Here is a 23,141-nt window from a genome sequence, read left to right on the forward strand (position 1 = left end):
AACATTTTAACCTGTTCTTTTCCTTTGTATTTGTTTAGTATTATTAAACTGTTAAGGTTTTTGTGATTATGTCTGTCAGTCCCACATCTAAACATGAAGGAAAAAACAAGTCCTCTTCCTCCCTTTTCTGGTTTCCGACCTTTCTTGTCAGGAGAATGGTAGAGTGGCCCTGTCCCCTGACTTCCCTCCCGGCCCCTCCTCAACCAGGTCAGCCCGCTCCTCCTCAGTCTGCTCTAGCAAAGCTCCACCATCGCCTTCAGTCTGCAGACCCCCAGGGGACCCTTGTCAGGGCTTTTTTTTTTTAAACTCTTCTGTACCAAGTAACACTTTGTACTTTTTGAAATGCTGTCCCCTTGATCAGTGATACCACTCCTCGGTTTTTCTTTGTGTCTCCTACCATTGCCTTCCAGGCCTCTCTTTTTGTGTCTTTTTTCTTCCTCCCTTTTTGCAGTCCACCTAAATGTCAGCTTTCCTCTCATGGCTTTAAAACCAATTATATGCTGCAGCAACACAGACTTTTTCTTGAGCTCCAAACCCATTTCTCCAACTGCCTATTAGAAATCTATATAGAGAAAACTACAAGTTAAAATTTTAATTACATTTTCATCCAAACCTCTCTCCTGTATTTCCTAAGTAAATCACATTAACATCTCTTGTATCTCTCTCTTCTCCTCCTTCATCATCTCTCTCTGGGTTTCTTTTGTAGATTAGCTAGTCTCTTTGCCTCAGTAATTTATTTTTAAAGCTTTCTGCCAGGTTTTCTAAAGTAAAAATCGGATCATGTTATTCACTTGCAGGGAGTGGCATCCCATTACACACAGAACAGGGTTCACAACTTCAGTGTCTAAAAAGTCAGTTGTACCCTATCACGTGTTCTGCCTTGCCCTCCCCAGACTAATCTATGGTGTTCTATTTGTTTTCTTCTCTTATAAACTGACTTTTTTTGTCTGTTTTGTCCACTGTGGATTGGGAATGTCTTTTTTATCTTTGCATCCTGAAGGCCTGGTGTTTTAAGTATTTGTTGAATGAAACTGAATTCATACCCATTGAGTTACTTATGGAATTCCCAGGTTTTTGTAAAAATTATGACAACATGTTTTATTTTATTGTGTTTACCATGTAAACCACATTTATTTGGTTTTTCTCGTTTGCGTTTGATTGCCAACAGGTAAGCTTCATTTTCTAATCTCTTGTCTAATTAGGGGAGCCACAGACATTTACATTAAAATTCAAGAGAGCCGAAGACTATCCCATTGACCTCTACTACCTTATGGACCTGTCTTACTCAATGAAAGACGATTTGGAGAATGTAAAAAGTCTTGGAACAGATCTGATGAATGAAATGAGGAGGATTACTTCGGACTTCAGAATTGGTAGGAATGTTGGGAACATTGACCATTTTCATTATAAAGTCTTGGCAATTCTCAGATGTTGTTTTATATTTTCTTCCTTTGTTACTCACAACATACTTGTGAGATAAACAGGCCAGTTTTTTAGCCTTTTCTGAGTGGAAGTTGATGTTCCAGTCACACGTTTAATAATCTTTTCTGCCACCTTGTTCCTCTGTCACTGGATGCTACTGTTTGACACAGCTTGTACCTCATAGATAATGACTTGCATGCTTATTTTCACACTAACTTGATCATTTATCTTATGACTTATGACTTATTTTTATTTTAAGAGTTTAGCTCTTGTTGCCCAGGCTGGAGTGCAGTGGCGTGATCTCGGCTCACTGCAACCTCCGCTTCCCGGGTTCAAGTGATTCTCCTGCCGCAGCCTCCCGAGTAGCTGGGGTTACAGGCATCTGCCACCACGCTCAACTAATTTTTTGTATTTTTAGTAGAGATGGGGTTTCACCATGTTGGCCAGGCTGGTCTCGAACTCCTGACCTCAGGTAATCCAGCTGCCTTGGCCTCCCAGAGTGTTGGGACTACAGGCGTGAGCCACCACTCCTGGCCCTTCTGACTTATTTTATAAACATGTGTTGAGTACCCACATTTTATCTAATTACTAATTAGTATGTCTGCACCTGCCTATACAGCCTGATCTCACCTTAGACCTGGATTTTTCATATGATGATGATCTGCTTTTCAAACCTTATTTTTCCCATTTCATGCATCCCCAGCTTAACCTCTTTTTTGCCTGCTTCTCTCCACTCCTGTTGCTGCAGAGGTTTAGCAACAGAATATTAGAAAGATTTGACAGTTATGAGGCCTAAGAGCTGCCTTTCAAAAATTAGCCCTATTTTAGTGGAAACATTAAAAAATAGCACTTGCTTAAAATGTTCTTTTATTCTGCAAGCATAATTCAAGGACCATGGCATTAGGGAGCTTCTACCAAATTAGTCTTTTTTAAAATGGCCAGAATTCTAGAATATTTATTTATTCATTTGTTCAGCATGTCATTATTGAGAGCTGGTGTGCCAAGAAAATGAATGTGAGTTATTTTTAAAGTAGGGAGGCAAAATAAAAAGATTGACTTAGGTCTTAGTCCATTTGTGCTGCTTTAAGAAAATACTATATACTGGGTGGCTTATGAAAAACAGAAATTTGTTTCTCACAGCTCTGGAGGTGAGAAGTCTAAGACCCAGGCAGATTGAGCATCTGGTGAGGGCCCTCTTCTGAGTTCTTAGATGATACCTTCTTGCCGTGTACTCACATAGCAGCAGAGGGACAGCAGCTCTCTGGGGCTTCTTTGATGAGGTCACTGTAGGAGTCTATTCTTACGTTGCTATAAAGACATATCTGAGACTGGGTAATTTATGAAGAAAAGAGATTTAATTGGTTTATGGTCCCGCAGGCTCTACAGGAAGCATGGCGCTAGCATCAGCAAGGCCTCTGGGGAGGCCTCAGGAAGCTTCCAATCATGGCAGAAGGCAAAGTGGGGAGCAGGCTTCTCACATGGTGGGAGCAGGAGCAAGAGGTGGGGGGAGGTGCCACACAATTTTAAATAACAGATCTCATGAGAACTCACTCACTATGGTCAGAATAGCACCAAGCCATGAGGGATTGATCTGCCCCCATGATCCAAATACCTCCCACCAGGCCGTACCTTCAACATTGGGGTTCACATTTTAACATGAGACTTGGGCGGGGACGAATACCCAAACTGTATCAGTCACTAATCCCATTCATGAGGGCTCTGCCCTCATGATCTAATCACCTTCCAAAGGAACCACTTCCTAATACCATCATGTTGGAAATTAGGTTTTCAGTGTAGGAATTTTGGGGTAACACAGACATTCAGTCCATAGTAACCTACATTTGGTAACATAGATGAATTTTTTAAACAATGCAAGTCTCTGTCTTTCCATCTATCCATCCATTCATTCATTTATGTACCATTTTTTTCTTTACAGGATTTGGCTCATTTGTGGAAAAGACCGTGATGCCTTACATTAGCACAACACCAGCTAAGCTCAGGAACCCTTGCACAAGTGAACAGAACTGCACCAGCCCATTTAGCTACAAAAATGTACTCAGTCTTACTAATAAAGGAGAAGTATTTAATGAACTTGTTGGAAAACAGCGCATATCTGGAAATTTGGATTCTCCAGAAGGTGGTTTCGATGCCATAATGCAAGTTGCAGTTTGTGGAGTAAGCGCATTCATTTCCTATGAGGGGTATTGTTTCTATTATGTGTGTGAATTTTAAGTGTGATTTTACTATGTTAATAGAAAAATTTACCTTAATTTTCTGATTATCTTAGGGAAGTAATTTAAGTAAATCCTTAAATTGCCTCTATACATAAAGTGCCTTTATAAAAGCATATTTAATCTTTATGCAAACCACACAGTTAGTTTATTCATTGCAGGTTTTTAAAAGACAGAATGCTAACCATTTGAAACAGTGGGGCATCCTCTCTGTACTGTAGCTGGTGGTCTGGATTTTAGAAAAGCCTATGTGTCCTAACTTTCTGGCTTTGTACCAGAGATAGAATTGATGTTATTATCTGAGGCATCACCAGGAACCTTGAAATTGCTCAAAGGGAGAGTATCTTGTATCATTTTCCTTTGGTCAGTTTTCTTCTCACTGTTTTTGAAAGACGCATCTTTCTCTTGTGTCTTAGTAATTCAAAAAGAAAGAACTTTTTAAGCTCTAGTTTTTAAGCTATATGAATAGATGTATTTTGAGAAGTGATACAATATTTCTAATTTTAATTGTAAGATTTTCAGTAGCAAGCCCATCCCTATTGGATCAATAATTGGTATTTTATGATCCATGTAGCAGCTACATATTTTGAAATGACACTTTAATGATGTGGCTGAGGCTGAAACTAGAAAACATTGTCAGGTCAAGTTTGTCTTGCGTACCTACTCTTGTCTCATTTTTGTTCCGTCCAGTGCCCCCATTCTCTAGATGACCTTCTTTGATTTTAGAGGCCTCTTAATGGTTATTTTTCAGTCAATTTGCTAAGGTGCTAATTGATGCCCAAAATAATAAGTGAAGGAATATGTATAGTAATTAAGAATTTTTCTATCACCACTGATGCTGGGCAATTTACTTAGCCTCTCTAGGGCTGTTTTCTTCTCTTTAAGAAAGGATGTTAATAATAGTATCTACCTCATAGGGCTCTTGTGAAGTTAAAATGCATCCGTCTGTATAAAGTACCAATGAGCATTCAGCAAATACTAATTCCTATATTGTTATTACTTTCAACTTTTTACTAGAGTGTTTGCAATTTAAGGTTAGTCCCTGCTGTTACAGCCGAAGCAAGTAGCATTCCAGGTAGTGCCTAGCCTTACACCTCTTTTCTTAACTAGCCATTGATGTGTGAACCTGTTAGCAGCTCGTTGTGGGGAGGGCATTCTCTGGGCTGCCTCTAACTAGGTCTTAACCTGTGGGATTAAACAAGCCATAGCACCCTTGGTTGTGGCTATTTTTCTGTGTTGGTCATGCTGATCCACTCTTCTAGATGCAAAAGAATCAGACACTCCACTTTTGAAAGATTGCCAGTATTAATAAATGTGATTCCCACCTTAAAGGATTTTACAGTCTTATGAAGATCTAAACAGACGTATTAAATAAATTAACTAAAGCAAGTAAATTCCTATAGTCCTATGATTTTATAATTATAAATTACCATAGTGACAAGAAGATTTTACGATTACTTTAGATTCTTTATTGGAAGAGGGCAGGAATAAAGCAAATGAGCACATAAACAGTACTGATTGAAGAGTTAGAATGGGTGAAGTTATCCTTAAACAAGATAATTATTTCTGTTATAAACAAAGGAAATCTCATATGGTGGGCTGATAAAGGTGTGTGGCATAGAACATAGAGCAGAGATGGGTGGATGGGGACAAGACAGCAGCAGTGGAGTAAAGTAAGGATAGGCTCAGACACTTTCATTTATTCAGCAAATGCCCATTGAGTGCTCACTGCTTGCCAAGCAGTGTGCTGGCTTGCTGGCTGCTGGAGATATGATAATAAGCAGAACTAAACCAAACCAAACAAACAGACAAAAAACAATTTTTTAAAAAGAACTGAGAGATTGAGAGAGATGGATGGTCAGGCAAGATATGGTTTTAAATGGGATGGAAGAGCTTCATTCAGCGGGCTTTGTGCATTTCTCAGCAAGATAATTAGCATTGTATAAAGAGAAGACACAGAAAATACAGAATTAGGTTAAAAATACATGGTGGCCTGTATGAAAATTAAAGGATTTTTGTTGAATTACCGTGAATAGTGTTTTAAAATTGAAATCCTTTTCTTTTCAAGTCACTGATTGGCTGGAGGAATGTTACACGGCTGCTGGTGTTTTCCACGGATGCTGGGTTTCACTTTGCTGGAGATGGGAAACTTGGTGGCATTGTTTTACCAAATGATGGACAATGTCACCTGGAAAATAATATGTACACAATGAGCCATTATTATGTAAGTGCTTAGTTCCTTACACAGTGAATGTGTTTATGTTGGATTTTAATGTTTAATACTAAGAGCTTGTGGGTGACTGGCTTGGGGTTTCTCAGGGTTTGAGGTTTTGTTGTTTTGGTAAGCAGGGGTCCTGACTGAAAGTGCAGGAAAGCTAGTGTTGCTGTTTGTGAAGATGCAGCTTTGTATTTGCTTCCTTCTGCTCAGACAAGGGCCTCACTGGGGTGGGAAAGGGATGCCCAGATGCCACTTTCACTCTTTGCTTCAACTCCCCGCCCACAGCATTTGGTAACACAGTCAGTACTATTTCTAAATAAATAATTTATCTAGTCTCATACTCTGTCTTATACGATTTTTAAAAGCAGTCACTCTGCCTTTATTGAAAATAAATATTTGCAAAGCATTCAAGTTCTAGAGGAAATCCAAATGGTAAATCTTGGTCTTTTTCTTAAGTTGTAGATAATAGAATATTTAATTACTGACTATTCTTTAATTTCATTGTCCTTATATTTAATATACATAGATAATCTTACTATTTAAAACCTTTTAAATATGGAATTTTTTGTTCGTACATGAAAGTAAAGAGGATTAGCAATTCATGTATACACACGACTCACTTCAGCAGTTTATATTTGATACTGTTATTTGAAAGCAGTCTTGTAATCTTCAGCAAATACTAATTCCTATATTGTTATTACTTTCAACTTTTTACTAGAGTGTTTGCAATTTAAGGTTAGTCCCTGCTGTTACAGCCGAAGCAAGTAGCATTCCAGGTAGTGCCTAGCCTTACACCTCTTTTCTTAACTAGCCATTGATGTGTGAACCTGTTAGCAGCTCGTTGTGGGGAGGGCATTCTCTGGGCTGCCTCTAACTAGGTCTTAACCTGTGGGATTAAACAAGCCATAGCACCCTTGGTTGTGGCTATTTTTCTGTGTTGGTCATGCTGATCCACTCTTCTAGATGCAAAAGAATCAGACACTCCACTTTTGAAAGATTGCCAGTATTAATAAATGTGATTTATTGTAATCTAGTTATATGTATGCAACTAGATGTAATCTAGCTATATATGGATTATATATGTAATCTAGTTATCTAAAGCAGTCTTGTAATCGAGTTATGCATAATCTTGCATGTATGACTAGATTGAAAAACTAGAAGAGATTATAAGGGTGTATTTACATACTAAATTATATTACTTGATTTCTTAGGATTATCCTTCTATTGCTCACCTTGTCCAGAAACTGAGTGAAAATAATATTCAGACGATTTTTGCAGTTACTGAAGAATTTCAGCCCGTTTACAAGGTAAATGTGTGAGATAAAAAGAACAAAATTCTAAACACTTTTGGTTGAGTTGTTAGAGACAAATCATGTCTGAATTGAAATGTGGGAAAATGCCACCAGATAGGCAAACCGAATTTTACAGAAGTGGTTTATATTAATTTTTAATCACATATTATAAAACTGGTTTCTAGGTTTGACTCCTAAAGTTAGGAGGAAACATGGGAACTGGCATTTAAAGATAAAAGTTGCTCAGTGGATGCTAATTGGTTGAATGAATAGTAGTTGTATTTTACGTGTTTTATCTTTTAATTGCAGGAGCTGAAAAACTTGATCCCTAAGTCAGCAGTAGGAACATTATCTGCAAATTCTAGCAATGTAATTCAGTTGATCATTGATGCATACAATGTGAGTACATCTTAAATAAGATCAGTTTTGGACAATACCCTGTTGAGAATACTTTGTTCAAAGAAAGTAAAACTTCCTTCATACACACTTTAGTGAGCCCAAAGTACTACAAAAAAACTTAAATTCTGTATCTAGAGGAAAAACTTTATACATATTGTCTTACAAAAGCAAGATTCATAGCCTAAACAGTGAAAATGTGATAAAGGCGTGTGGGGAGTATTTCCAAATAACTGTTTGTTTATCATTAAGGAATAGATCTCCTTGTTAGAAAGCAATTGTAAAACATAACTTACATTTAAACTTACAGGATTTCTCCAATCTTTTTCCTCCCCAAAATATCCTTTATAGAGTCATCTATATAGAGAGTCATCTATTCTAATGAATTGTGCTAGGAAATTTTTTTTTGCCAATTCTTCTCTTCCCATATATTCAGAGGATATAGGTTTCTATTTCAGGAGGTACACACACACTCATATATACATATACCATAAAATATATAAAAATGTAAATATACGTGTGATTTGCCTATTTCAAAAAGATTTATAGTGTTGTTTTCCCCTCACAGATGGGAGGAAGTTGAATTGAAATTAAAGAGGAATTGGCTTATCCTTTTTTTTTTTTTTTTTTTTTTTTTTGAGACATAGTCTCGCTCTGTCGCCCAGGCTGGAGTGCAGTGGCGCAATCTCAGCTCACTGCAAGCTCCGCCTCCCGGGTTCGCACCATTCTCCTGCCTCACCCTCTCCGAGTAGCTGGGACTACAGGCACCCGCCACCATGCCCGGCTAATTTTTTTTTGTATTTTTAGTAGAGACGGGGTTTCACCGTGGTCTCGATCTTCTGACCTCGTGATCCACCCGCCTCGGCCTCCCAAAGTGCTGGGATTACAAGCGTGAGCCACCGCGCCCGGCCTGGCTTATCCTTTTTGAGCATAATTCAGTGTACTTTAATCACACCGAGTTAGCCTTAATTAATAATCATTTAAATAATCTGAAGGCAATTGTAATATTATGGTAACCCTTGTGTGCCTCGTGCACCACTTTCATCCCCCATCCCCCTAACCCTTTGGCAGCTTTAATTTTAGACATTTTTACTTCATGTCATGGGGGTACCATAACGCTTTGGAAAGGCCAGCCCACCATATGAGGCTTCCCTTTTTTATGGGGGTACCATAATGGTTTGGAAAGGCCTGATTTGGAGGGGTTTTTATAAAGGTTTTTAAGATTTTACTTGTTCCACAGCTTTTCTCATTCTCCCTTGTCTTAGATAATTTTCCTAACTCCTGTTCTTTCAGGGGTGTGAACAAGAGATAGCTTGCCATTGTACCCTTCTCCATTTGTCCTGAATAGTCTCATACGTTAAACAAGCCCTGGCTTGAGTCCTTCCTTCTTGGGGCATTTTGTTTTTTTTTTTGTTTTTTGGCTGGGCTACAATGATTCCTTAAGCAAATTTGTTCCTAGACTGCATAGTTGATTGTTTACCCTAGTCCTAGTTAGCTAGAGAGGTAGGACTACAGAAATGCCATTTTGCCAATGAGGAAGACAGCATTTAATTTCGTTTTCTTTTTTTTTTTTCTTTTTTTTTTTTTTTAAGATGGAGTCGCACTCTGTTGCCCAGGCTGGAGTGCAGTGGCGTGATTCTTGGCTCACTGCAACCCCTGCCTCCTGGGTTCAGGCGATTCTTCTGTCTCAGCCTCCCGAGTAGCTGGGATTACAGGTGCATGCTGCCATGCCCGGATAATTTTTTTTTTTTTTTTTTTTGTATTTTAGCAGAGACGGGTTTCACTGTGTTGGCCAGGCTGGTCTCCAACTCCTGAGCTCAGGCAGTCCACCTGCCTCGGCCTTCCAAAGTGCTAGGATTACAGGCGTGAGCTACCATGCCCGGCCTATTCCACATTCTTAAGACTCCTCCTAATTAGTAACAGCCCTCTGCACTGTGTGATCCTGAGTATTTTAACTCAGTGGTTAAAACAGGAATACTCTTTTCAATTGTGTGTTTTATTTTAAAGATTGGATCCTTATTAATTAAAACCTGTTTCTCTGGCCTCTGTGTTTTCTAGTTACTCAATTGGATTTGGCTTGTAAATATTTTATTGAAATATATTTTTTTCTGAACAGTTTATTTATCCATTGGTTTTATGCATTCAAGTAGCATTTTGTTTGACTTTTCCTGTGTATAATTAGGCGTTCTTTTAGTCCCTTTCCTCAGAAGTCATTTTGGAAAATGGCAAATTGTCAGAAGGAGTAACAATAAGTTACAAATCTTACTGCAAGAACGGGGTGAATGGAACAGGGGAAAATGGAAGAAAATGTTCCAATATTTCCATTGGAGATGAGGTAAGTTGTATAAAGCATTTTCTTAGAAAACATTGGTTATTTATAAGCAAATTTAGTTTATACTTTGAGAAACATTAAAATAAGTGAGCAACTTTTTGAAATGTTTTTTAGTAGATTTAAATTGCTTAGTTGGTTGTTAATCTTTTTTTCCCTTCAAGGTTCAATTTGAAATTAGCATAACTTCAAATAAGTGTCCAAAAAAGGATTCTGACAGCTTTAAAATTAGGCCTCTGGGCTTTACGGAGGAAGTAGAGGTTATTCTTCAGTACATCTGTGAATGTGAATGCCAAAGCGAAGGCATCCCTGAAAGTCCCAAGTGTCATGAAGGAAACGGGACATTTGAGTGTGGCGCGTGCAGGTAAGCTGGGTGTTGTCAGACAATGACAGAGCTACATTGGTTTAGAGAGTATAGGCAGGTCATATTTTGGGACATCCAGAGAATATCTCTCTATTTGGAGCAAATTATTTTTTCCAACCACGGTTGCTCACCACAAGATCAGTTTGATGATCTTGTGTGTGATATTTATAGAAAGTTCCTTCCTGCCTTTTTTTCTTAAAGTGATTACTCTTTAAAATAAAAGATTTTATAGCCATGAAAGAAGTATATTCAACAAATTGTTAAGGTAGCGTTTCTCTCATGTGAGAGGAATCTGAATTTTCTAGAACAAAATAAGCTTGTGTAAAATATGTTTATAGGAAAATGTTTTGGAAAAACATCAAACCGATGATGGCGATTCATCTGGGAAATGGAATTATGAAGCAATAGAAGATGTTTGTCTTGTACTACATGTACTTCTGCATTGTTGGAATAATTTTTTAAAAATATGTGTTGTAAAATACAAAAGAGAAAATAGTATTTTCAGTATGTAGAATCTAATACTAAGAAAACTAACAAAATTACTTCAGATTTTATTTTCACATTGTGGTTACTTTTTGTAATTGAAAATTAAAAACTGAGTATACTTTGAATACATCTTTCTCCGTAAAAGAACAGGAAGAGGGGAGAGTGTTTAATCCAGTGTCAGTCCCAAATGACTAGGCTTAGAAGGCTGTTGACCATGAAAGAAATACATAGCTGTAGCTCACTATCAATTTTTAATTGTCTGTGCTAAGTAACAATTTAAATGTTAGAGTTTCTTTATCTTCCATGTTGTACATATCGTGTTTTAATCATGCAGGTCCATTTTTAGTGAAATGTCATTTAACCAAAAAGATTATCTTGAAAATACTTTCCCTTTCTTTCCTTTATATTTTTACGAGATACAGAATCAGTGCAGTCAGTGTCCATGAGCATTATGTGTTCTAAAAATACACAGGGAACCTGAAAAGTCTGCACATGTAGGGTAAATTTATTTTTAAATAGTATACTAGTTATATTTTAAGTGGTATACACAGTATGTTTTTCTTCAACTTCCATACACTTTTTTGCATGTGTTTATTGTATTTTTTTAGGTTAACAGACCATTGCTTTAAATTTAGTTCACCTGGAATAGTAAATGTAATAGCATACCATTTGAAAATGTAACTAAGCATACTCTTTAAAATTAAGTTTATTCTGCCTTTCCACGTGTCATTCACTATTTATTGGTAGATTACATTTTTGTCTTGACCAAAATGGTTACTTTCCTGAAGAAATTTTTTCCCTAGACTCTTGCATATATTCCATATGAACTTGAGTGGCTGGAATGTGCATGTGTGCCTGCATATATTTGTCCCTGCTTGCACATGTGTGTACACTTTACTACACGACTGTGACTTGTGGCATGAACCTGCCCACCTAATAGATTGGGAGCTTGAAGAGATTTTTTATAGTTTTACTTTCCCAGTTTTTCTCTTTTAAATTATTATTATTATTATTTTTCCCTCCAAGATTATTATTATTCTTCTTTTTTATTATACTTTAATTTCTAGGGTACGTGTGCACAATGTGCAGGTTTGGTACATATGTATACATGTGACATGTTGGTATGCTGCACCCATTAACTCGTCATTTACATTAGGTATATCTCCTAATGCTATCCCTCCCCCCTACCCCCACCTCACAACAGGCCCCAGTGTGTGATGTTCCCTACCCTGTATCCAAGTGTTCTCATTGTTCAATTCTCACCTGTGAGTGAGAATGTGCAGTGTTTGGTTTTCTGTCCTTGCTATAGTTTTCTCAGAATGATGGTTTCCAGCTTCATCCATGTCCCTACAAAGGACATGAACTCATCATTTTTTATGGCTGCATAGTATTCCATGGTGTATATGTGCCACATTTTCTTAATCCAGTCTATCATTGCTGGACATTTGGGTTGGTTCCAAGTCTTTGCTATTGTGAATAGTGCCGCAATAAACATACGTGTGCATGTGTCTTTATAGCAGCATGATTTATAATCCTTTGGGTATATACCCAGTAATCAGATGGCTGGGTTAAATGGTATTTCTAGTTCTAGATCCCTGAGGAATCGCCACACAGACTTCCACAATGGTTGAACTAGTTTACAGTCCCACCAACAGTGTAAAAGTGTTCGTATTTCTCCACATCCTCTCCAGCACCTGTTGTTTCCTGACTTTTTAATGATGGCCATTCTAACTGGTGTGAGATGGTATCTCATTGTGGTTTTGATTTGCATTTCTCTGATGGCTAGTGATGATGAGCATTTTTTCATGTGTCTGTTGACTGCATAAATGTCTTCTTTTGAGAAGTGTCTGTTCATATCCGTCTCCCACTTTTGGATGGGTTGTTTGAGTTTTTCTTGTAAATTTGTTTAAGTTCTTTGTAGATTCTGGATATTAGCTCTTTGTCAGATGGATAGATTGTAAAAATTTTCTCCCATTCTGTGGGTTGCCTGTTCACTCTAATGGGAGTTTCTTTCACTGTGCAGAAGCTCTTTAGTTGAATTAGATCCCATTTGTCAATTTTGGCTTTTGTTGCCATTGCTTTTGGTGTTTTATTCATGAAGTCCTTGCCCATACCTATGTCCTGAATGATATTGCCTAGGTTTTCTTCTAAGCTTTTTATGGTTTTAGGTCTGACATGTAAGTCTTTAATCCATCTTGAATTAATTTTTGTTTAAGGTATAAGAAAGGGATCCAGTTTCAGCTTTCTACATATGGCTAGCCAGTTTTCCCAGCACCATTTGTTAAATAGAGAATCGTTTCCCCATTTCTTGTTTTTGTCAGGTTTGTCAAAGATCTGATGGTTGTAGATGTGTGGCATTATTTCTGAGGGCCCTGTTCTGTTCCATTGGTCTATGTCTCTGTTTTGGTACCAGTAGCATGCTGTTTTGGTTACTGTAGCCTTGTAGTATAGTTTGAAGTCAGGTAGCGTGATGCCTCCAGCTTTGTTCTTTTGGCTTAGGATTGTCTTGGCAATGTGGGCTCTTTTGGTTCCATATGAACTTTAAAGTAGCTTTTTCCAATTCTGTGAAGAAAGTCATTGGTAGCTTGATGGGGATGGCATTGAATCTATAAATTACCTTGGGCAGTATGGCCATTTTCATCATAATGATAATTCCTATCCATGAGCATGGAATGTTCTTCCATTTCTTTGTGTCCTCTTTTATTTCGTTGAGCAGTGGTTTGTAGTTCCCCTTGAAGAGGTCCTTCACATCCCTTGTAAGTTGTATTCCTAGGTATTTTATTCTCTTTGGAGCAGTTGTGAATGGGAGTTCACCCATAATTTGGGTCTCTGTCTGTTATTGGTGTACAGGAATGCTTGTGATTTTTGCACATTGATTTTGTATCGTGAGACTTTGCTGAAATTGCTTATCAGCTTAAGGAGATTTTGGGCTGAGATGATGGGGTTTTCTAAATATACAATCATGTCATCTGCAAACAGAGACAATTTGACTTCCTCTTTTCCTAATTGAATACCCTTTATTTCTTTCTCCTGCCTGATTGCCCTGACCAGAATTTCCAACACTATGTTGAATAGGAGTGGTGAGAGAGGGCATCCCTGTCTTGTGCCAGTTTTCAAAGGGAATGCTTCCAGTTTTTGCCTATTCAGTATGATATTGGCTGTGGGCTTGTCATAAATAGCTCTTAGTATTTTGAGATACATCCCATCAATACCTAGTTTATTGTGAGTTTTTAGCATGAAGGGCTGTTGAATTTTGTCGAACACCTTTTCTGCATCTGTTGAGATAATCATGTGTTTTTTGTCTCAGGTTCTGTTTATATGATGGATTATGTTTATTGATTTGCCTATGTTCAACCAGCCTTGCATCCCAGGGATGAAGCCAACTTGATCATGGCGAATAAGCTTTTTGATGTGCTGCTGGATTTGGTTTGCCAGTATTTTACTGAGGATTTTTGCATCGGTGTTCATCAGGGATATTGGTCTAAAATTCTCTTTCTTCGTTGTGTCTCTGCCAGGCTTTGGTATCAGGATGATGCTGGCCTCATAAAATGAGTGTGGGAGGATTCCCACTTCTTCTATTAATTGGAATAGTTTCAGAAGGAATGGTACCAGCTTCTCTTTGTACCTCTGGTAGAATTCGGCTGTGAATCCGTCTGGTCCTGGACTTTTTTTGGTTGGTAGGCTATTAATTATTGCCTCCATTTCAGAGCCTGTTATTGGTCTATTCAGGGATTCAACTTCTTCCTGGTTTAGTCTTGGGAGGGTGTATGTGTCCTGGAATTTATCTATTTCTTCTAGATTTTCTAGTTAATTTGTGTAGTGGTGTTTATAGTATTCTCTGATGGTAATTTATATTTCTGTGGGATTGGTAGTGATATCCCCTTTATCATTTTTTATTGTGTCTATTTGATTCTTCTCTCTTTTCTTCTTTATTAGTCTTGTTAGCCATCTATCAATTTTGTTGATCTTTTCAAAAAACCAGCTCCTGGATTCATTGATTTTTTTTGAAGGGTTTTTTGTGTCTCTATCTCCTTCAGTTCTGCTCTGATCTTAGTTATTTCTTGCCTTCTGCTAGCTTTTGAATGTGTTTGCTCTTGCTTCTGTAGTTCTTTTAATTGTGTTGTTAGGGTGTCAATTTTAGATCTTTCCTGCTTTCTCTTGTGGGCATTTAGTTCTATAAATTTTCCTCTACACACTGCTTTAAATGTGTCCCAGAGATTCTGGTATGTTGTGTCTTTGTTCTCATTGGTTTCGAAGAACATCTTTATTTCTGCCTTCATTTTGTTATGTATCTAGTAGTCATTCAGGAGCAGTTTGTTTAGTTTCCATGTAGTTTAGCAGTTTTGAGTGAGTTTCTTAATCCTGAATTCTAGTTTGATTGCACTGTGGTCTGAGAGACAGTTTGTTACCATTTGTGTTCTTTTACATTTGCTGAGGAGTGCTTTACTTCCAACTATGTAGTCAATTTTGGAATAAGTGCGATGTGGTGCTGAGAAGAATGTATCTTCTGTTGTTTGGGGATAGAGACTTCTGTAGATGTCTATTAGGTCCGCTTGGTTCAGAGCTGAGTTCAGTTCCTGGATATCCTTGTTAACTTTCTGTCTCGTTGATCTGTCTAATGTTGACAGTCTAAGTCTCTTTCTAGGTCTGTAAGGGAGTCTAAGTCTCTTTCTAGGTCTGTAAGGACTTGCTTTATGAATCTGGGTGCTCCTGTATTGGGTGCATATATATTTAGGATAGTCAGCTCTTCCTTTTGAATTAATCCCTTTACCATTAAGTAATTGCATTCTTTGTCCCTTTTGATCTTTGTTGGTTTAAAGTCTGTTTTTTCAGAGACAAAGATTGCAACCCGTGCCTTTTTTTGTTTTCCATTTGCTTGGTAGATCTTCCTCTGTCCCTTTATTTTGAGCCTGTGTTTGTCTCTGCACGTGAGATGGGTCTCCTGAATACAGCACACTGATGGGTCTTGACTATTTATCCGATTTGCCAGTCTCTGTCTTGTAATTGGAGCGTTTAGCCCATTTACATTTAAGGTTAATATTGTTATGTGTGAGTTGCATGCTGTCATTATGATGTTTGCTGGTTATTTTGTTTGTTAGTTGCAGTTTTTCCTAGCATCGATGGTCTTTTCAATTTGGCATGTTCTGCAGTGGCTGGTACCAGTTGTTCCTTTCCATGTTTAGTGTTTCCTTTAGGAGCTCTTTTAAGGCAGGCCTAGTGGTGACAGAATCTCTCAGCATTTGCTTGTCCTTAAAGGATTTTATTTCTCCTTCACTTATGAAGCTTGGTTTAGCTGAATATGAAATTCTGGGTTGAAAATTCTTTTCTTTAAGAATGTTGAATATTGGCCCCCACTCTCTTCTGTCTTGTAGGGTTTCTGCTGAGAGATCTGCTGTCAGTCTGATGGGCTTCCCTTTGTGGGTAACCGGTGTTTCTCTCTGGTTGCCCTTAACATTTTTTCCTTCATTTCAACTTTGGTGAATCTGACAATTATGTGTCTTGGAGTTGCTGTTCTCAAGGAGTATCTTTGTGGCGTTCTCTGTATTTCCTGAATTGATTGGGGAAGTTCTCCTGGATAATATCCTAAAGAATGTTTTCCAACTTGGTTCCATTCTCCCCATCACTTTCAGGTATACCAATCAGACGTAGGTTTGGTCTTTTCACATAGTCCCATATTTCTTGGAGACTGTTCGTTTCTTTTTACTCTTTTTTTCTCTAAACTTCATTTCATTCATTTGATCTTCAATCACTGATACCCTTTCTTCCACTTGATCGAATCGGCTACCGAAGCTTGTGCATGCATCATGTAGTTCTTGTGCCATGGTGTTTGGTTCCATCAGGTCATTTAAGGTCTTCTCTACGCTGTTTATTCTAGTTAGCCATTGGTCTAATCTTTTTTGAAGGTTTTTAGCTTCTTTGCTATGGGTTCGAACATCCTCCTTTAGCTTGGAGAAGTTTGTTATTACTGATCATCTGAAGCCTTCTTCTCTCAACTTGTCAAAGTCATTCTCCATCCCGCTTTGTTCCGTTGCTGGCAAGGAGCTTCATTCCTTTAGAGGAGAAGAGGTGCTCGATTTTTAGAATTTTCAGCTTTTCTGCTCTGGTTTCTCCCCATCTTTGTGGTTTTATCTACCTTTGGTCTTTGGTGATGGTGACGTACAGATGGGGTTTTGGTGTGGATGTCCTTTCTGTTTGTCAGTTTTGCTTCTAACAGTCAGGACTCTCAGCTGCAGGTCTGTTGGGAGTTTGCTGGAGGTCCATTCCAGACCCTATTTGCCTGGGTATCACCAGTGGAGGCTGCAGAACAGCAAATATCGCAGAATGGCAAATGTTGCTGCCTGATCCTTCCTCTGGAAGCCTCATCTCAGAGGGGCACCCGGCTGTATGAGGTGTCAGTCGGCCTGTACTAGGAGGTGTCTCCCAGTTAGGCTACTCGAAGTCAGGGACCCACTTGAGGAGGCAGTCTGTCCGTTCTCAGATCTCAAACTCCATGCCGGGAGAACCACTGCTCTCTTCAAAGCTGTCAGACATGGACGTTTAAGTCTACAGAAGTTTCTGCTGCATTTTGTTCAGCTATGCCCTGCCCTCAGAGGTGGAGTCTACAGAGGCAGGCAGGCCTCCTTGAGCTGCAATGGGCTTCACCCAGTTTGAGCTTTTTTTTGCTTTGTTTACCTACTCAAGCCTCAGCAATGGCGGATGCCCCTCCCCCAGCCACCTTGCAGTTCGATCTCAGACTGCTGTGCTAGCAGTGAGCGAGGCTCCATGGGCATGGGACCCTCCAAGTCAGGCACAGGATATAATCTCTTGGTGTGCTGTTTTCTAAGAGCATTGGAAAAGCGCAGTATTAGTGTGGGAGTGTCCCGATTTTCCAGGTACCGTCTGTCACAGCTTCCCTTGGCTAGGAAAGGGAATTCCCTGACCCCTTGAGCTTCCCGGGTGAGGCGATTCCCCGCCCTGCTTCGGCTCACACTCCATGGGCTGCACCCACTGTCCAGCAAACCCCAGTGAGACAAACCCAGTACCTCAGTTGGAAATGCAGAAATCACCTGTCTTCTGCGTTGCTCATGCTGGGAGCTGTAGATTTGAGCTGTTCCTGTTCAGCCATCTTGGAACCTCTTAAATTATTTTTGTTTTGTGTGATTGCAATTTTGGCATGTTTCTTCAGGTGCAACGAAGGGCGTGTTGGTAGACATTGTGAATGCAGCACAGACGAAGTTAACAGTGAAGACATGGATGCTTACTGCAGGAAAGAAAACAGTTCAGAAATCTGCAGTAACAATGGAGAGTGCGTCTGCGGACAGTGTGTTTGTAGGAAGAGGGATAATACAAATGAAATTTATTCTGGCAAGTTCTGCGAGTGTGATAATTTCAACTGTGATAGATCCAATGGCTTAATCTGTGGAGGTAAGTAAAGGGCCTGAAGTGGTTGTAAGATGTGATCCCATCTAATGCCACAAAAAATCTTGGGTTTAGTTGGTGCGTAAGTAGAAAAGGGGTAGCTTGAGGGTCACTCCGGCCCCTAGGTATACTTTCTCACGTGTTGTTGCTTATTTTACTTTTCAGTCAATACTGTGATTGTATATTTTTACCATTATTTTGAGAAATGATATGCTTAATTGCAGGAAATGGTGTTTGCAAGTGTCGTGTGTGTGAGTGCAACCCCAACTACACTGGCAGTGCGTGTGACTGTTCTTTGGATACTAGTACTTGTGAAGCCAGCAACGGACAGATCTGCAATGGCCGGGGCATCTGTGAGTGTGGTGTCTGTAAGTGTACAGATCCGAAGTTTCAAGGGCAAACATGTGAGATGTGTCAGACCTGCCTTGGTGTCTGTGCTGAGCATAAGTAAGTATTTCCTAATTGCTTGAAATAGTTGATACTTCCTCTTGGCTCTCCTAAGCCTGTATTGTTACTAGAACCAGAACAGTGCCAATATTAAAATATACTGTAAATAAAATGCCTGCCATGTGGAAGCCTACTCTTTAATTCCTAAAAGTTCTTTCTCAGCAGCTAGTATGTATTACATGGTATGAAGTGTGTCATGTGAGAGTTGTACTATTATTTTGATCTGAATGTGCTAGATAATTGAATTTACATGGTAACCTTTATTTTGGCAATTAAGATTTAATTTAATTTAATTTGTCATTACCAATTTCTTAATTACTATCTTTTGACAAAACTAAGCCAAATTAAAGATTTTTCCTCTTGAAGGATTATTATACTAGTAACATATTATTGAAATTATTATGATTTTGGCCTAGCACAGTGGCTCACACCTGTAATCCCAGCACTTTGGAAGGCCGAGACAGGTGGATTACTTAAGGTCAGGAGTTTGAGACCAATCTGGCCAATGTGGTGAAACCCCATCTCTACTAAAAATACAAAAATTTGCCAGATATGGTGGCGTGTGCCTGTAATCTCAGCTACTTGGGAGGCTGAGGCACGAGAATTGCTTGAACCCGGGAGGCAGAGGTTACAGTGAGCCAAGGTCACACCACTGCCACTGCCTGGATGACAGAACAAGACTCCGTCACAACAAAAAAATTATTATGATTTTATGTTACATATTTAATATGTGATAGGGCTAATTTATTTTACTATCTTTTATTTCTTAATAGGGTTTTAATTTGAACTGTGATAAATCTTTAATTTTATTATGGAAATTAGCATCTTTTTACATAATTTTTCTATCCATAAATGTAATATTCCTCTTCATTTATTCAAATCTTCCTTCATAGCTGTTTGTTCAATTTGGTAACAAGAGTTTAGCATGGGAAATATGTTTAAGCAAATATTTATTGAAATAATAAAATGTAAATTTTATAATTTGTGTTTTTTGTAACAGAGAATGTGTTCAGTGCAGAGCCTTCAATAAAGGAGAAAAGAAAGACACATGCACACAGGAATGTTCCTATTTTAACATTACCAAGGTAGAAAGTCGGGACAAATTACCCCAGCCAGTCCAACCTGATCCTGTGTCCCATTGTAAGGAGAAGGATGTTGACGACTGTTGGTTCTATTTTACATATTCAGTGAATGGGAACAACGAGGTCATGGTTCATGTTGTGGAGAATCCAGGTAGAAATGCGATGATTGCAGACATTCTTTTCATATCTTGTATGTCTTGTTTCTGCTTATTTAGGCCTAACATCCAGAAACAGATTCCAGTTGGAATATTTTAGGTCAAGTTGGGAAATTTTTCATCTCTCAAAGCTTAAAATATTATCTAATTAACTGTATAAGAAATAAGGAAAAGAGAGTTCCACTTTTAAGTTTTCTAAATGGAGAGTTTGAAGATTAAATACAGTGATTTATATAAGACACTTAGAATGATGCCTGACACCAAATGCATAGTAAGAGTTTTTTTATGATTGAAGATTTTAAAATTAGAGCTTGATTTAAGCTTGAATACTGGGAAAGATAATTTGTTAAAAGATATTAATATAAAGTGTTGAATTTGTTCAACTTCTCTGGAGGTGAAACTTTTTTTTTTAATCTTAGTTTTCCTAGTAGGCTTTTGTAGATTCTTTGGAATTTTCTACCACAGTGTACATGTTTTTATGTGAACATAAGCTTTCATTTCTCTTGGGTAAATACTAAGAATGGCATTTTGGAGCATATGGTAAGCATATGTTTAACTTTGTAAGAAGCTGCCAGACTCTTAGAGTCCTGTACTGTTTTGAATTATCAGCTAGGTGTTTTGCAAATATTGTCTCCCAGCCTGTGTCTCCTTATCATTTCATTTTTTTAAGTGTCTTTTGAACACCACAGGTTTTAATTTTGATTAAGTACTGTTTACCAAGTTTTTCTTCTGTGGCTCTTGCTTTTACATTGTCTTTAAGAACTCTGCCTAACCCAAGATTGTAAGGATTTTTCTCCTCTGTTTTTTTGTAGAAGTTTTATAGTTTCTGGGGTTTCACATTTAGATCTGTAACTCATTTTGAGTTATTCTTAGTGTGTGACAAAAGGCTCAGTTTTTTTCATATCAGTGTCCACTTGTTCTAGGGGCATTGGTTGAGAAAAGACTGTCCTTTCTCCACCTTTGTTGAACATCAGGTTACCTTACATGTGTAGGCCTGTTTCTGACTCTGTATTCTGTTCCATGTATCTGAGTGTCTGTCCGTTAGCTATACCCTATGGTCTTGTAGCTTTCTTTATAGCTAGCCCTGAAAGCAGGGTCTTCCAACTTTATTCTTTTACAAAAGTGTTTTTGAGACACTTCCTTAGTTCACTGCCTTCCATGTAAATTTTAGAAGTGGCTTACTGATTGCAACAGAAGTTCTGCCAGGAGTTTGAGCGGGATACCATTGAGTGTATAGATCAAATTGGGAAGAATTGACGTCTTAACAGTATTAGGTTTTGTAACTCCTGCACATGGAATATCTCTCCATTTATTCAGTCTGAAAGATTTCTTTTTATCAGTGTTTAGTAATTCTTAACATGCAAATCTTGCATATATTTTGTTGGACTTATATGTAAGTTTTTCATGCTTTTTCATTCTGTAGTAAATATTACTGTTTAAAAATTTATATTTTCAATATGTAGAAATAAATTATATATAGAGAGAAATACATGATTTTTGTTCATTGATCATGTATTCTGCAACCTTGTAAACTCACTTGTTAGTTCTAAAAGCTATTTTATAGATTCTTTGAGATAGTGTGCGTTCACTCTCTTGGGTGTTTATTCCTGTGTGTTTCATATAAGACACTGCCCAGCTCTTTGTGGTGCTCATTATTACCTTCTTATTTTCCAGAGTGTCCCACTGGTCCAGACATCATTCCAATTGTAGCTGGTGTGGTTGCTGGAATTGTTCTTATTGGCCTTGCATTACTGCTGATATGGAAGCTTTTAATGATAATTCATGATAGAAGGGAGTTTGCTAAATTCGAAAAGGAGAAAATGAATGCCAAATGGGACACGGTAAGTTACAGAACATCCAAAAAGCAAAGTGGCTCATAAAGTAAATGTAATACTCCTAATACTTACGTATTAGCTGTCGGGCTGATTATTAAAGTCCTTTTTAAGTATTTTATTCCCCCAAAAGTTTCTCACTCGAGGAATTTGCATTTAGTGAAAAACAGAAAGCGTCCTAAATATATCCCATTGAAACAAAACATTGATTATGAGCATGTATATTCTGGTTACTGTGGCCAGTATTTTTATTTCTTTAATAATTTTCATCTTAAATCTACCTTTTCATCTAATGTGAAGTAGAATCCTAAATAATGTTATCTATGTAGCAAGCTATTCAATGGAAAGCTGCTTCTTTCTTTAAAAAAACAAACAAAAACCTTCAGTGAAAGCCAGATTCAAAAGGTTGTATACCAAGCTTGTCCAACTTACAGCTCATCGACCAGGACATGCGGCCCAGAATAGCTTTGATTGTGGCCCCAACACAAATTTGTAAACTTTCTTAGAAATTGTAATTTTTTTTTTTTTGGTAACTTTTTTTTCAAGCTCATCAGCTATCGTTAGTGTATTTTATGTGTGGCCCAAGACAATTATTCTTCTTCCAGTGTGGCCCAGGGAAGCCAAAAGATTGGACACCCCTGCTATATACTGTATGATTCCATTTAGAGGACATTCTGGAAAAGCAAAACTGCAGGGGCAAAAATCAGTGGTTGCTAGGAGCTGGAATGGGGGAAAGTGTTGACCGCAGAGGGGCATAAGGAATCTTCCTTGGGATGATCTTGATTGTGGGTGGATGTATGTATTTGAAAACTCACAGAACTATGTACTTTAAAAAGATGTATGTTCCTCTGTGAAAATTGTATCTCAGTAAACCTTGGCTTATAAAAATCTTAAAAGCCGTAAGTGACTGAAAGGTTATGTTAGCATTTAGTGCTTTGAAAGATGGAGTCAGAGGGTGGGGTAACCAAATGTTGGCCTTTGTGTATTCATCTTTTGATCTAAGAAAGCAATGACAATCTTGAGTATTTTTAAATTATAAATGAATTGTAGTTAGTTGCACTTTACTACAATTTGCTTGGGTTTTTAAAAATTGTCAATTTTTTAAATTACAAATTTCAGAAGGGTAGAAATAGAAAAAAATCTCTTTATAGTGTTTGAACACTATAAATGTCTTCTTTTTTTCTGATGAAATCATTAGAAACTATTTCTTTTACTTTAGCAAGAAAATCCGATTTACAAGAGTCCTATTAATAATTTCAAGAATCCAAACTACGGACGTAAAGCTGGTCTCTAAATTGCCGTTCGTATTTTCTTTCACTTTCTGCCTTTGCATGTGAACTTTTATCTTTTTTACTGCACTGTGTGTCCTTTATCACTATTGCTGTTCTTTTTTTAAGTCTGGCTTTAAATATCGCTATTGTGGCTTTTCTTTTTGTATGTTAACTTCACGTTTAGAAAGACTGTAAAAAAGTAATGTGATATAGAAACA

General features: G+C 37.9%; 1 protein-coding gene across 1 annotated transcript in view; it reads left to right on the forward strand.

The window, feature by feature from the left end:
- Nucleotides 1-23,141, forward strand: part of ITGB1 (integrin subunit beta 1) — a 56,143-nt gene that overhangs the window by 26,527 nt on the left and 6,475 nt on the right. Inside the window, exons 5-15 of the mRNA XM_003276014.3 lie at nucleotides 1,203-1,373; nucleotides 3,359-3,597; nucleotides 5,722-5,877; nucleotides 7,083-7,178; nucleotides 7,473-7,562; nucleotides 9,754-9,894; nucleotides 10,053-10,252; nucleotides 17,904-18,142; nucleotides 18,361-18,583; nucleotides 19,584-19,816; nucleotides 21,495-21,661. Of these exons, the coding sequence (XP_003276062.1) occupies nucleotides 1,203-1,373; nucleotides 3,359-3,597; nucleotides 5,722-5,877; nucleotides 7,083-7,178; nucleotides 7,473-7,562; nucleotides 9,754-9,894; nucleotides 10,053-10,252; nucleotides 17,904-18,142; nucleotides 18,361-18,583; nucleotides 19,584-19,816; nucleotides 21,495-21,661 (1,955 nt within the window). The remainder of the gene's footprint in view (nucleotides 1-1,202; nucleotides 1,374-3,358; nucleotides 3,598-5,721; nucleotides 5,878-7,082; nucleotides 7,179-7,472; nucleotides 7,563-9,753; nucleotides 9,895-10,052; nucleotides 10,253-17,903; nucleotides 18,143-18,360; nucleotides 18,584-19,583; nucleotides 19,817-21,494; nucleotides 21,662-23,141) is intronic.

The sequence above is a fragment of the Nomascus leucogenys genome, chromosome 18 (genome assembly GCF_006542625.1).
Source record: "Nomascus leucogenys isolate Asia chromosome 18, Asia_NLE_v1, whole genome shotgun sequence".
Classification (NCBI taxonomy): domain Eukaryota; kingdom Metazoa; phylum Chordata; class Mammalia; order Primates; family Hylobatidae; genus Nomascus; species Nomascus leucogenys.